Raw genomic sequence first — 14,277 nt, 5'->3', positions numbered from 1 at the left:
TAATTAAATATAATTGCTGTTTAATCATAAGAATAATCATGAGAAACTGTGGTCAGGGGCCTAAGAAAGATCACGAGAAACTCATGTCAATGTATACAATAGAACAATATCAGTTTAATAATTAATATGGAAGTTATATAATGATATATAAAATACATTCAGCTCGAAAGCCGTGTCGGAGTCAGATTTGGGTCTGATTCCAGAGCTTTTAATAAAATCACCTGCAGATAATCATATCCTGTGATTATTTGTGTTCTGAACGCTGACATGAGGAGCTTTGGGGGGCAGTGGGACCCTCTAAAGACCAACCCCACAGCATCAGAGCCGGTGGCACCGGGCACGGGAGGGTGGCACAGCCGGGATGGCACCCACGGGGCAGCATGTGAGTGGTGCCCACCCGCAGCTGCACGACCAGCCTGGGCTCCGGGAAGCCCCGGTGAAACCGGGCGAGCGGGGCCGGGCTCCGGTGCCGGTGGGGCGGCAGTTCCACCGGGGAGCGGAGCCGTTAATTACCTCATTGCCAGAGTCCATTACCGCTCCCCCCGGGGCGCTGCAATGCAGAAACTTCGCCGGCAGGGAGGGGAGGGGGGATCAAATCGATCGTGGGGTGAACTTTAACTCTTCCCTGGCCGCTCTAAAGGGGAAACTGAGGCACAGCCGCGCCCACGAGGGAGATGGAGGCATTGGCACCCCATGAAGGAATCTGAGGGACAGATGCCTGTTTGGAGAAGGGGTGTCACCCCACATGGTCCTTTTGGGGCATTGCTCTGCGGCAATCTCCAGCACGGGGCTGGAAAAGCTCAAGGTTGTAATCTAGTTCCTTCCTCAAATTAGATAAGAGGGGGAAAAAAGGTCATAAATCAGTGAGGGCAGCGATTAGAGACCCCAAGGAAGCAGGTGGGGGGCTCTGCCAGCCAGGCTGAGCTCCAGCAGAGCCGGACCTGCCCATGGCAGCCCCCAATTTCCCGGGGCAGGACCCTCAGCAAAGATTCGGGGTGAGCCAGAGGGGCCTGACCCCACTGCGGGGCTGTGGGATGCTCAGCTGGGAGCTCCCATTTCCTCCTGAGTCATTGTGCCACCCCAGCCACTGGGCACAGCCAGGTGCCAAGGCAGCCCCAAACCCCTCAGCACCCAGCAAAGACCCCCTGACTTCTCCCAGCTCGTGCCGTGCCTCAGTTTCCCCTGCCAGCCCGCTTTCCTCCTGCTTATCTCGGGTCACAGGGGGTAACAAAGGAGCTGCCAGGGCTCTGCCTGTGCTGCTTAATTATCCAGATGAAATCAATTCAGCTCCATTATGGTCAAATCCAGGTCTCAACCATTACCAAGGCGGCTGGAGAGCCTGAGGAAGGATGATGGAGTGGCTGCTACAGGGCATGTGATAACCCCCGGTTCCACGGGAGGACACAGCCAAGGAGGGATGTCACTCTTTTGGGGGGATGGGTGGTGGCTTTGTGCTGCAGAGTCCCATCCTCCACCTGGAGCCCTCTGCAAGGAGACTCCCCAGGCCAGGGTGTGGCACAAGAATCCCTGGAGCCCTCATGGCACAGCCAAAACCATCCCTGGTGACATCCATGGGGACACCATCCATGCCCCGGGGTGTGACCCCACGTCCTGGGAGGAGCCCTGACACAGCACCTCCTCTCCCCCCGGACAGAGCAGCTTCCTGACGTGAAAAACCCCCTTTTTCTCCCCAAAATGCCCCCATCCCACCTGCCCAGTGACACCCCGGAGAACGCAGGGGCCAGTGCAGAGGAGACACAGTTTATTATCGATTGGCTTCGCTGCAGAGAGGGCGAGCACGGGGCAACCCCAACTCCCCAGGGAGAGCTGAGCCCCCCCAGCTCCTGCACTGGCACGCTGCCCATGCTGGGGTCTCCAGCTCTGCCCCCCTGAGACAACCCACATCAGCCAGGAGCCTCCATCCTGGCACCGTGGGAGTGTTAGGGAGTCAGACAAGGGGGTCACAACCCCGGGGATCCCCCAGCCCAGCCCTCCAGGCCCCCCAACCCAGGATTGGGCTGGCATTTTGCACTATAAATAAGATTTCAGGCTTCTCCCGCCTCGGGGCTGCGTGGCTGGCAGGGGAACAGCAAGGAGCAGAAGGTGGGTGGGGGTCTCCACTCAGCCCAGGATGTCCAGATAGACAGGGGGTGTCTTGACGAGGGCCTGGAGGCGGCTGTGGATCTCCTTGATGGGCTGGCGCTGCTGGGGCTCCCGCTGCCAGCAGCTCTGCATGATGGCATAAACCTCCGAGGGACACGTGCGGGGCCGCTCCAGCTCCCGGCCCTGCGTGATGCACTCGATGGCCTGCAGGAACAGGGATGGAGATGGGATCCCCCTCTCTGGGCACCCCCAGAGGGGCTGGTTCCACCCTCCTTCCCCCTCTGGCTCACCTCGCTGTTGGAGAGTTGGTACCAGGGCTGCTTCCCGTAGGTGAAGATCTCCCAGAGCACCACGCCGAAGCTCCAGATGTCGCTCTCGGTGGTGAATTTACGGTACAAGATGCTCTCAGGAGGCATCCAGCGGATGGGCAGCATGGTCCTGCCCCCCACCTGCCCACAGCAGGGCTGTCAGCAAGGCAGGGACCCTCCTGTTCCCATTCCCCATCCCTGGCCCCGTTCAGTGAACTCTGTCAGAACTCAAAATGTCCCTCAGACGTTTTTGGAGGTTCCAGGCTTTGGTCAGAAGCATTTTAGACCCTGGCAAGCAGCTGGAAACAGCTGTGATTTTGAGTTTGAGCCATGGAATGAGTTACCAACTTTGAAGGTGGAACAAGCAGTCACAAAAGCTTAGATATTATAGTAGAAATAGTTACAAAGCAGAGGGGAAAATTGTTTAGTATTGTCCAGGGGGGTTTTAGCACCTGTACAAGGGATTTTTTACTTTGTACAGGGGGGTCAGAAGTTTTAAGATGGAGGAAAGTGGGCCTGATCCTGTTCTTCCTCCTTCTTCTTCCTTACCTCCATGTTCTTGGTGGTGCTGGCACTCACAGATTGGTTTAGAGTAGAAAAGCACCATTTAATATAGGTAATAGGCATTGGGGAAAAATTGTAAACATGGAACACGTAATGTACCATATAAAAGATAGAAAAGCACCATTTAATATAGGTAATAGGTATTGTGGAGAAACTGTAAACATGGAATATGTAATATATTATATAAAAGACACCAGGCAGTGAGGGTGTCGAGTGTGTGTGTCTCTGCCTGGGCTGCTGAGCAAACCACAGTAGCCAGAGAAGAAAATCTTTTAGATAACTTGCAATAAACTGCCTTGAGACCGAACAACAAGAGGCTGCAGAGTTTTCTTTGGCAGCACGGGTTGGAGGAGAAATTTTACCACCACACAGAACCTTGGTTCCTACAAAACCCCAGGTTAGATGTAAGGAAATGTTTTTGCCCAGAGAAGCTGTGGCTGCCCCATCCCTGGAGATATTCAAGGTCAGGATTTGGAGCCAGCAACCTGTTCTTTGGGGAAGCGTCCCTGCAGGTTGAGCTGGATGATTTCCAAACATCCTTTCCAACCAAACCCATCCTGTGGTTAAATATGGATGGAAAAAAGGTGGGAAGCAACAACCACGAGGGAAAACTGAGCGTGACCTCCCACCCCAGAGCAGCGAGGAGAGAGGGAGCAGCTCACCCGGTAATAATCAGTGCTGTAGATGTCCCGGGACATGCCGAAATCACCAATTTTCACCACCAGCTCGTGGCCCACCAGGCAGTTGCGGGTGGCCAAGTCGCGGTGGACGAAGTGCAGGGAGGCGAGGTAGACCATGCCCGAGGCGATCTGCGTGGCGATGTGCAGCATGTGGCCCAGCGCCAGCGGCCCCCGCGGCTGCCCCGTGCCCTGCTCCAGGATTTTGGCATCGGGGCCGTGGCACCTGCGGGGCACAGGGGCTGCTTGGAGGGTCGGAGGTGGGGGAGAGGGTGGGAAGGGAGAGGTTGTGCTCCCTGGGTGGGGAAAGGGGTAATAAAGGGTGTGCACGTGGGGAAAAGTGAAAATTTAAAGTGTTTGTACGTGGGGAAAAGTGGGAAAAGTACAAATCTAAAGGGTTTGCACGTGGGGAAAGGTGAAAATCTAAAGGGTTTTTGTGTGGGGAAAAGGGTAAATCTAAAGGGTTTGCACGTGGGGAAAGGTGAAAATTTAAAGGGTTTTTATGTGGAGAAAAGGGTAAATCCAGAGGGTTTGCACGTGGGGAAAGGTGAAAATCTAAAAGGTTTGCACACGGGGAAAAGTGAAAATCTAAAGGGTTTTTATGTGGAAAAAAGGGTAAATCCAAAGGGTTTGTACATGGGGAAAGGTGAAAATCAAAAAGGTTTGCACGTGGGGAAAGGTGAAAATCTAAAGGGTTTTCAAGTGGGGAAAGGGGTAAATCTAAAGGGTTTTCACGTGGGGAAAAGTGAAAATCTAAAGGTGGGGAAAAGTGCAAATCTAAAGGGTTTGCACGTGGGGAAAAGTGAAAATCGAAAAGGTTTGCACATGGGGAAAAGTGAAAATCTAAAGGATTTGCACATGAGGACGGGTAAATCTAAAGGGTTTGCACATGGGGATTAGTGCAACTCTAAAGGTTTGCACATGAGGACGGGTAAATTTGGGGAAAGGTGCAAATTTAAAGGGTGTGCACATGGGGAAAAGTGCAAATCTAAAGGGTTTGCATGTGGGGAAAAGTGCAAATCTAAAGGATTTGCACATGGGAAAAGGGGTAAATCTAAAGGGTTTGCATGTTGGGAAAAGGGATAAATCTAAAGGGTTTGTACATGGGGAAAAGTGCAAATTTAAAGGGTTTTTATGTGGAAAAAGATGTAAGTATAAAGGGTTTGCACATGGGGAAAAGTGGGAAAAGTGCAAATCTAAAGGGTTTGCACGTGGAGAAAAGTGCAAATCTAAAGGGTTTGCACATGGGGAAAAGTGAAAATCTAAAAGGTTTTTATGTGGAGAAAAGGGTAAATCTAAAGGGTTTCCATGTTGGGGAAAAGTGCAACTCTAAAGGGTTTGCACATGGGGAAAAGGGTAAATGTAAAGGGTTTGCACATGGGGAAAAGTGCAAATCTAAAGGGTTTTTATGTGGAGAAAAGGGTAAATCTAAAGGGTTTGCACGTGGAGAAAAGTGCAAATTTAAAGGGTGTCCACATGGGGAAAGGTGTAAGTATAAAGGGTTTGCACATGGGGAAAAGTGGGAAAAGTGCAAATCTAAAGGGTTTGCACGTGGGGAAAGGCGAAAATTTAAAGGATTTGCACGTGGGGAAAGGGGTAAATCTAAAGGGTTTGCACGTGGGGAAAAGTGAAAATCTAAAGGTGGGGAAAAGTGAAAATCTAAAGGGTTTGCACGTGGGGAAAAGTGGGAAAAGTGCAAATCTAAAGGGTTTGCAAGTGGGGAAAAGTGCAAACTTAAAGGGTTTTTATGTGGAGAAAAGTGAAAATCTAAAGGGTTTGCACATGGGGAAAAGTGCAAATCTAAAGGGTTTGCACGTGGGGAAAGTTGAAAATCAAAAGGGTTTTTATGTGGAGAAAAGGGTAAATCTAAAGGGTTTGCACGTGGGGAAAAGTGCAAATTTAAAGGGTTTGCATGTGGAAAAAGGTGTAAATATAAAGGGTTTGCACATGGGGAAAAGTGAAAATCTAAAGGGTTTGAACATAGGGAAAAGTGGGAAAGGTGCAAAGTGCAAATCTAAAGGGTTTGCACATTGGGAAAATGGTAAATGTAAAGGCTTTGCACATGAGGACGGGTAAATCTGGGGAAAAGTGTAAATCCAAAGGGTTTGCACGTGGGGAAATGTGCAAATCTAAAAGGTTTGCACGTTGGAAAGGTGCTCACATGTGTCCATGCAAACACCCAGCACAGACGGGCGCCGGTGCTCACACACACCAGAGAAGGGTGTGCGAGTGTGTGTGTGTGTGTGTGTGTGTGTGTGTGCATGTGGGGGAAGAAGGCACCCACAGCCAGGGGGTCAGAGCACACACACCCCACACACAGACACACGTGTGCATCCTCCTCTGGCACGCAGGCGCACAAGGGAGAGGTGTGCATGTGTGTGCCAGGGAAGGGAGGGCACACATGTGTGCACAGAAGGGAAACGTGTTCATGTGTGTGTGTGTGTGCACAGGGGAGGTGCACACTCACAGGGGAGAGGTGTGTGGGTGTGCACGCCTGTGTGGGCACAGGGAGGGCACACGTGAACATGTACACACACAGGGATGGCACACACACCTGTGCACACACAGGGATGGCACACACACACCTGTGCACACACACAGGGAGGGCACACACACCTGTGCACACACACAGGGAGAGCACACGTGAACATGTACACACACAGGGATGGCACACACACCTGTGCACACACAGGGAGGGCACACGTGAACATGTACACACACAGGGAGGGCACACACACCTGTGCACACACACAGGGATGGCACATGTGAACATGTACACACACAGGGAGGGCACACACATCTGTGCACACACACAGGGAGGGCACACACACCTGTGCACACAGGGATGGCACACACACCTGTGCACACACACACAAGGAGGGCACACAGGGATGGCACACACACACCTGTGCACACACACAAGGAGGGCACGCACACACCTGTGAACATGGAGCAGGGCACACACACCTGTACACACACACAGGGAGAGGACACACACACCTGTGCACACACCTGGGAGGACACACACACCTGTGCACGCACAGGTACAGCCATCCCCCTGCAGAAGGCAGCGTGCCAGGGTGCAAGGCAGCGTGTTGGGGTGGAAAAAAGCGTGTCAGGGTGGAAAACAGCGTGTCAGGGTGGAAAGCAGCGTGCCAGGGTGGAAATCAGTGTGTCAGGATGGAAAGCAGAGTGCCAGGGTGCAAGGCAGCGTGTCAGGGTACAAAGCAGCGTCTCAGGGTACAAAGCAGCGTCTCAGGGTACAAAGCAGCGTCTCAGGGTGGAAAGCAGCGTGCCAGGGCACAAAGCAGCATGTCAGGGTACAAAGCAGCGTGTCAGGGTGCAAAGCAGCGTGCCAGGGTGGAAAACAGCGTGTCAGGGCACAAAGCAGCGTGCCAGGGCGTGTGGGGAGGGTGTGAAAGCCGCGCTGGGTGTGAAGTGGGGCGTGCGAGCCCGGCCGGGGGCCAGCACAGTCCGGCCGCCCGCAGCCCCCGGGTGCCTTTGATGGCGAGCGCGGCTGACAGCCCGGCCGGGGCGGCCGTGGCCGGGGGCTGGGGGAGCTCTGCTCGGCAGAACCATTAATGCCAACTCCCATAACAATAATCATAAAAGCCACGTCTCAGAGCTCCTCGCGCGGCCACTAAAGCGATGCCTCTGGCAGCCCCCCCCGTCTAGCAGCAATACCTGGGGGGGCAATCGAAAAGTCTCTGCTTATTCCAGCTGATGGCCAATCTCTCTCTATTTAAGCCTCTCAGACAGCTAATCTAATCAATATTGCAAGGAGGGCTGCATTAGCAGGGAGCAGGCTGGCTGCGCTGATGGAGAGGCAGATGGGGGGCTCCTGTCCCCCCCCAGTCCCACCTGAGGAAGCGGTTGAGGTCGCCGTGTTTCATGTACTCGAAGACCATGATGAGGGGCTCGCCCTCGGTGCACACGCCGTAGAACTTGACGATGTGCTCGTGCTGCAGCACCGTCAGCAGCTCGGCCTCGCGTTGGAAATCCGAGCGGGCGCTTTCCGTCGCCTCCTTCAGCGCCTGCGGGGACGCGGCCTCAGTGACACCCCCACAACGGACCCCCTCGCCCCCACATCGCACCCCCTCCTCACCTTCACAGCCACCAGCATCTTCTCCTGCTCTGGGAGGAGGTTGTAGCACTCGGCCAAGAAAACCTTCCCGAAGGCGCCCTCGCCCAGCTCCCACTTCAGCACGATGTCCCTCCGCTGCACGTGGTGCACGCCTGGGGGGACCCCCACCATCAGTGCCCCCCGGCTCGGGCGTGAGCGTGGGGGGCTGCTCGGGGACCACAGTCCCCAACCCGAGCCTTACAGGCGTTGCAGAAGTACTGGGGGTTCTCGATGAAGTTGCTCTTCAGCCCCTCCAGCTTGCTCTCGGCCGAGGAAAGGGGGCTGCTGCCCAGGTTCATGAAGTGCAGGGACATGGCCAGGTCATCCTCTTGGGCCAGCACCGCCGAGCCTTGTGGGGACAAGGACAAGGCCATCAGGGGGTCCCCCAGCCCCCTCCCCCAGCCTGTGCAGCCAGTGCCAGGCTCTGCCGAGCAACCCCCGGCTCGTCCGGCCCCCGGGGGCCAGGCAGCCCGATCAAAACCATTTAGAGGCTGAATCCATTCCAGGAGTGAATTAGCAGCTGCTGCCCACACTCCCGGGGGAACCAGCACCTCTCCACGGGTGTCCCCCCACCCACAGTCCCCCTTCCCACACACCTGTGGCCCAACCCAGCTGCCCACGGCCCCAGGGAGGTGGGGACAGGGCTGTCCCCGTGTCACAGCCCCGGGATCGAGGCACCGGGCTGGGGGCACTCACGGTTAATGCCAAACTTGGAGCGGCGCCCGCACTTGTTGAGCAGGATGAGCAGGACGGAGAGGGAGAGGCAGGCGAACACAGCCAGCGCCACGGCCACCGAGACCTGGTGGCAGCGAGGACAAGGCTCGGGCCGAGGTCCCACCAGGTCCCTTTTCTCAGCCCGTGGGGTGGGAACAAACCCGTGAGATGGCTACAAGCCCCAGGAGATGCCACAGAGGCACTGAGAGTCCATCCTCCATCCCCATTTTATACCCCATATCCCACTTGGTGCTGGTTGGGTTGTCCCCACGGGATTTGTCCCACCCTCATCCCCCCATCCCAGACTGCAGAGCATCTCCTCACCCCAAAGGTGTGCTCATCTGTTGTCTCCACAGGCCCCTCCAGCGAGCTGTTCCTGGTGCCTGGGGCAGGGAGAAGGTGTAGGGTGACTCTGGGGTCCCCATCCCACTCCAGGAGAAGCCCTGGGGCGTGGGTGGGACACCCAGTTTAGGGGTGCTGGGGCAGCAATCCTGGCCACTCACCCAGTGGGGACAGAGACACTGGAGCAGACCAAAGGGAGAGAAAGAAGAAACACTCGTTATTCCTCAGCTGGGATAGCCCATCCTTCCCCCTCTCATCCCTGGGGAAACTGAGGCACACCAGGGCTTGGACAGACAACAGAAAGAGCCCAATACAGCCCCTCTGTAAGATGGGGGGACACCCCAGGTGGCACCTACCAGGGATGGGCTCCTCAGGGCTGAAGCTGAAGGGGTTGTCCATGAAGCGCACCTGGACGCTGCGCGAGGCCGAGCCCAGCGCGTTGTGCACCACCAGCGTGTAGTTGCCGTTGTTGACGTGGGTGGGACGGTTGAGCTGGAGGCAGCCGTGGAGAACGGTGGAGTTGTGCTCGTACTCCATGATGAGGGTGTGGATGTAGGGTCCCTCCGTCAGGGCAGTTCCGTTGAAGAGCCAGCGGATGTTGGGGACGGGGAAGCCATCCACGGAGAAGGGGATGCACCAGGAATGGCGGGGGATGGCTGTGTCCAGCAGCAGGATCACGGGGGGAACTGGGAGAGACAGAGCTGGCTGGGCTCCTGAGGCAGACCCCCTGCCCAGCCCTCACCCCAACCCCTTCTGCGCTTCTCACAGGTGACGTTCAGCACCACACTGTCCTCCCCCAGCCCCGCCGCGTTCTCTGCCCGGCACGTCAAATCCTTGTGGTTGAGGTGGGAGGAGACGTTGTTGATCTCCAGGACGATCTCCCAGTCTGAGAGCTGCAGGGAACAGCAGGACAGGGTGAGCAGATGCCACCCCCCAAGCCTGGCTGGCTCCTGCATCCCCCCACGCCCACCCCACCAGTTTTATGATGCTGGGGGGGGGTCAGCGCTGCTGGAAGGGTGAGCTTGCCTTGGTGACAACGAGCAGCTCGGGTCCCACCTCAGGGAGCACCTCAGGGACCACCCACTCCACGGTGGCCGGTGGGTAGGCGCTGATGTGGCAGGTGAGGTTGGCGCTGTCCCCTTGGCGCAGCACCGCCTCGGGGGGCTCGATGCGGACGCTCGGGGGGTCTGCAGGGGCAGGAAGGGTGAGCCACACGTGTCCCTGTGTCCCTCCTATCCCAAATAGGGACAGGGGACAAAGCCAGGAGGCAAAGCCATCCCAAAGCACGTACCACAGGCGTGGAGAAGCTGGCTGCCCAGGGGCACGGGCACGCTGTCCTCCCAGCAGAGCAGGGACTGGTTGCCCAGCTCGGCCCGGCTGCTGCTCTGCCACAGCTGCAGCCAGCGGAGGCCGCAGGAGCAGTTGAAGGGATTTCCCACCAAGATGCTGAGATGGAGCAGGGAAGAGAAAACTGGCTCAAAAGGACTCCAGGAGTTTGTGTGTGTCCCAGAAGAGTCAGCCGAGGCTGCACCTTGCACTGCCAGCCTCCAGCTTTGTGTCACACATGTGCCACCCCCATCCCTGTCCCCACACCTGTGGATGTGAGAGCCACCATCTCACAGCATCCCCAGCTCCGTGTCACCCGAGGGGCGCATCCCCAGTGGGAGACACTCTGCACCCACCTCCCCCCTCTCTCTCATCACTCACAGCTCTTGCAGGGGCAGATGCCAGAAGGTTTTCCAGGAAAGGCTTTGCAGTGCATTGGAGGAGAGATTCCTGTTGGGACAGGCCCCATCAGCCACCCCTTCCCACTGGAACTCCCACCCAACACCCGCAGGGGATGGTGGCACGGGGCTGTCACACCGTGACCAAGCACAACCACCTCAGCGTGCAGCCCAGGACAGGGTCCCCCCCAGATTTTGGGGAATTCAGGAGCACTGGGCTGCCAGGGGGGGCCAGCAGCTGCCCACACTCCTGCCCAGATCGATGGTTTCCCACTCAGCAGCAGAGCCCCGGCCGGGCTGATGTGCCCGTGGGCAGCGGGACACCATCGATCCCACCCGGGCACGGGGACCGGCCACCTGCACCGGGGACAGCGCCCCGGGGGGATCATCCCTGATGGAGGGGAAGGGGACACTCACACATGGCTCAGCCTGGGGGTGTCCTGGAAGGCGTCGGCAGAGATGTGCTGCAGCCCCGTCCTGGAGATGGTGCTGGAAGGAGGGAAGGGCTGAGCACCCGCGCTGTGCATCCCGAATTTCCCTTCTGGGAGCGGCCCCTGTGACTCCGTGCGGTGGGATTGAGCCCTGGGGATCCCCCCTTCACCAGCCCTTCCCTCCCTCTGTTTTCCTGCGCAGGGACCCCACCCGCGGGCTGCTCACAGGTTCCTGAGGTCCCGCAGCGTCCTGGTGTCAGCTCGGGTCAGGGTGGTGAGCGCCGGCTGGTTCTCGATGATGCTGGAAGGCACAGAGGGCTCAGGGGGGCAGCCCACGACCCCTCATGCCCGGGGCTGTTGGCAAAGCGAGGGGCGTGAGAGCTCTCTGTGCCCACAGCCGGGGATGGGGACAAGGATGGAGCTGTGCCGCCCCACTGTGCCTCAGTTTCCCCTGGGATGAGCTGGGAAGAAGGGGGGATGGCAGCAGGTGATCCTGGCGGCACCGAGCCCCCCATCAGTGCGAACTCTGTGGGGTCAGGGCTGAGCCACCACTGGCAGCCCACACAGAATAAGTTTGCAGGGTCTCAGCCCCACTCACCCTTTGGGTCCCCACCCTTTCTCACACCCCAGGGTGTCCTGCACTGTGACAGGGACAGCGCTGTCACTGTCCCCCCATCGTTTTATTCTTCAGGAGATGAAGAAAAGCCCCTCTGGGAGCAGGTGCGGGGTTTTTCCCTCCCCCACCCCACAGGCTGCTGCTGTGAGCCCCAGATCACAGGGGTTGGTTAATGGGGTTCAGACCCACACCAAGGGGGTTTTGGTCGCCCTGACCCCAGTGAGGGTGGGACGAGAGCAGCTGGGGCAGTGGGATGGCCGAGGTTCTCTCGGGGACCACATCCCCACCAGCAGCCACCCCACCCCACCAGCCAGCGAACAAAGAGCTGGCAGCGCCTGTGGCGCAGCATCCCCTGGCACGAGGGGAAACTGAGGCACGGATTCACTGCAACCAGGCCCCAGCAATACAGCACAGGCAGGGCTGTGGGGTGGGGGGAACCCCAGGAATTGGGGCACTCTGGTGTCCTGCAGCACCCCGTCACCCCCAGCACCCTCCCACCTCTGCTCGCTCCAGCCCTTGTCTCCCCACCACGCATCCTGCAGCACGGGAAGCAGAGTAGATGCCCCAAAGCAGCAAATGTGGGGTGTGTCCCCCCCAGCATGCCAACCCACAGGCCCCAGGGCGCAGCGACACCCCAACAGGATGGGGACAAGCGGCTCCCCACAGCCCTGCCCTGCCCAGCACGGTGTGGGTGCTCCCTGCCCGGGGCTCCTGCTGCACCCTCAGCGTTTTGCCCTGGTTGGCATCGCCACAGGAGGGGGTGAAGAGCTGCCCCCAGCCCCTCGCTTGCTCCCTGGGGGGATACTGCAGCCCCCCACCCCATTTTGCATCCCCCAGGCGCTCTCCCCACAGCGATCCCAGCTCCAGCCCAGCCCCTCCATCCTGTCCCCGAGCTCATCACCTCCATCCCCAGCACTGCCCGCTCCGTCTGCTCTGCTGCCCCCAGCCACATCACCTCACCCCCAGCCACAACCTCCACCAGCCCCCTGCCTGGTCCCCAAAATCCGTCACTCCCGACCCCATCATCTCCGTCCCGAGCTCTGTCACCGCCAACTCCATCGCTTCACCAGCCCCACCACTGCATCCCCCACCCCAAACCCCGTCACCCCCACCCCAAACCCCGTCACCCCCACCCCAAACCCCGTCACCCCCACCCCAACCCCGTCACCCCCGCCCCAAACCCCGTCACCCCCACCCCAAACCCCGTCACCCCACCCCAAACCCCGTCACCCCCACCCAAACCCCGTCACCCCGTCACCCCCACCCCAAATCCCGTCACCCCCGCCCCAAACCCCGTCACCCCCACCCCAAACCCCGACACCCCCAGCCCAAACCCCGTCACCCCCACCCAAACCCCGTCACCCCCAGCCCAAACCCCGTCACCCCCACCCCAAACCCCGTCACCCCCACCCCAAACCCCGTCACCCCCAGCCCAAACCCCGTCACCCCCACCTCAAACCCCGTCACCCCCAGCTCCTCTGCCTGCTCCCCGAGCTCTGTGCCCCCAGCCCCGTCACCCCCACCCCAAACCCCGTCACCCCCGCCCCAAATCCCGTCACCCCCATCTCCGCCGCGCTGTCCCATCGCTCCCGGTGCCTCTGCCCGGTGTCCGAGCTCCATCCCCCCGACCCCCGGCCCCACTCACACGTCGGTGAAGCTGCCGCTTCCTAGCAGCGGGGCAAGGCTGCCCACGGTGTCGGGCTCCCGGCAGAGCAAAATCCCGGCCCCGGGGCAGCGGCAGGACCGGGGGCAGGCACCGGCAGCGCCCGGGGCTGGCAGGGACAGGGACAGGGGCAGGAGCAGCGCGGCCAGGCAGAGCCAGGCGGGCAGCGGCGGCATCGCGGGGCCGGTCCCGGGGCTGGTCCCGGTGCCGGTGCCGCTGCTCCGGTGCCGCCCTCCCTCGCACTTGCCCGGCAGCCCGACCACGGGGCCGTGCGGGGCTTAAAAGCAACGCGACTGGCATCACAGGAGGGGCCAGCGGCTCCCTCCGCCCCGGTACCGCCCCCGGCCCGGCCCGAGACACCCCCGGCCGTGATTCACCGGCACCGGGAATACTCCGACCCGGGAGAGGGGAACTCCGCACACGGGCACCGAGCGCGGAGTCCCTCTGTGCCCTGCCCGTGCCCTGCTGCCGCGCTCCCTGCGGGCTGGCACCTTACACCTGCACCCCCAGCCCCACCAAAATCCACTACTGGATTCCCAAAATTCCCCCAAAATTCCTCGTACACACGCGTGTACACACAGACGCCGCACCCGCTCCAGAACCTGGCCCGCAGCTGGCTGCAGTATAAGGGACAGGGTTTATCACCATCCCAGGGGACACCTACAGTCCCCCAAGCTGTCACCTCCCCCGACGGTGCCCCCAAATCTCGAGGCGTGATGGCCTCAAACTCTTCCCAGCACCCCGTTATGTTGGGGCACAGAGATGCTGGAGACAGGGGGATGTTTGGTGGCACAGTGGCCCTGTCCCAAACTGTCACCTCCGACCAGGACCCACCTCGTCCTCCTCCCGAGGTGGGGCAGGGCAGGACAGGGTTCCCCATTCCCACCCGGATGCCGTTTTTTCCCCGAACTTGCTCGGGAGCACGTCGGGGGTGGCTCATCCGAGCGTCGATTTTTGCACGTTCTCAGCCCGCACCCTTCCCCCCGTGCCTCATCTCCACCACCAGCCCCCA

At 59.2% G+C, this 14,277-nt stretch overlaps 1 protein-coding gene across 1 annotated transcript; it reads right to left on the bottom strand.

Moving 5' to 3' along the window:
- Positions 1-1,808: 1,808 nt before the first annotated feature.
- On the bottom strand, positions 1,809-14,205 carry NTRK1 (neurotrophic receptor tyrosine kinase 1). The gene is made up of 18 exons (XM_041721012.2): positions 14,100-14,205; positions 13,248-13,542; positions 11,213-11,287; positions 10,973-11,044; positions 10,539-10,607; positions 10,123-10,277; positions 9,867-10,018; positions 9,598-9,724; positions 9,188-9,517; positions 8,993-9,010; positions 8,814-8,872; positions 8,472-8,574; positions 7,978-8,124; positions 7,758-7,888; positions 7,514-7,686; positions 3,638-3,878; positions 2,394-2,552; positions 1,809-2,307 (listed from the first exon to the last, which is right to left on the bottom strand). The coding sequence occupies exons 1-18, from the start codon at positions 14,203-14,205 to the stop codon at positions 2,122-2,124; spliced, it is 2,598 nt and encodes an 865-aa protein (XP_041576946.2). The 3' UTR covers positions 1,809-2,121.
- Positions 14,206-14,277: the final 72 nt, after the last annotated feature.

This window comes from Taeniopygia guttata, chromosome 25 (assembly GCF_048771995.1).
Source record: "Taeniopygia guttata chromosome 25, bTaeGut7.mat, whole genome shotgun sequence".
Lineage (NCBI taxonomy): Eukaryota > Metazoa > Chordata > Aves > Passeriformes > Estrildidae > Taeniopygia > Taeniopygia guttata.
This window is presented reverse-complemented; position numbering and strand designations above follow the sequence as displayed.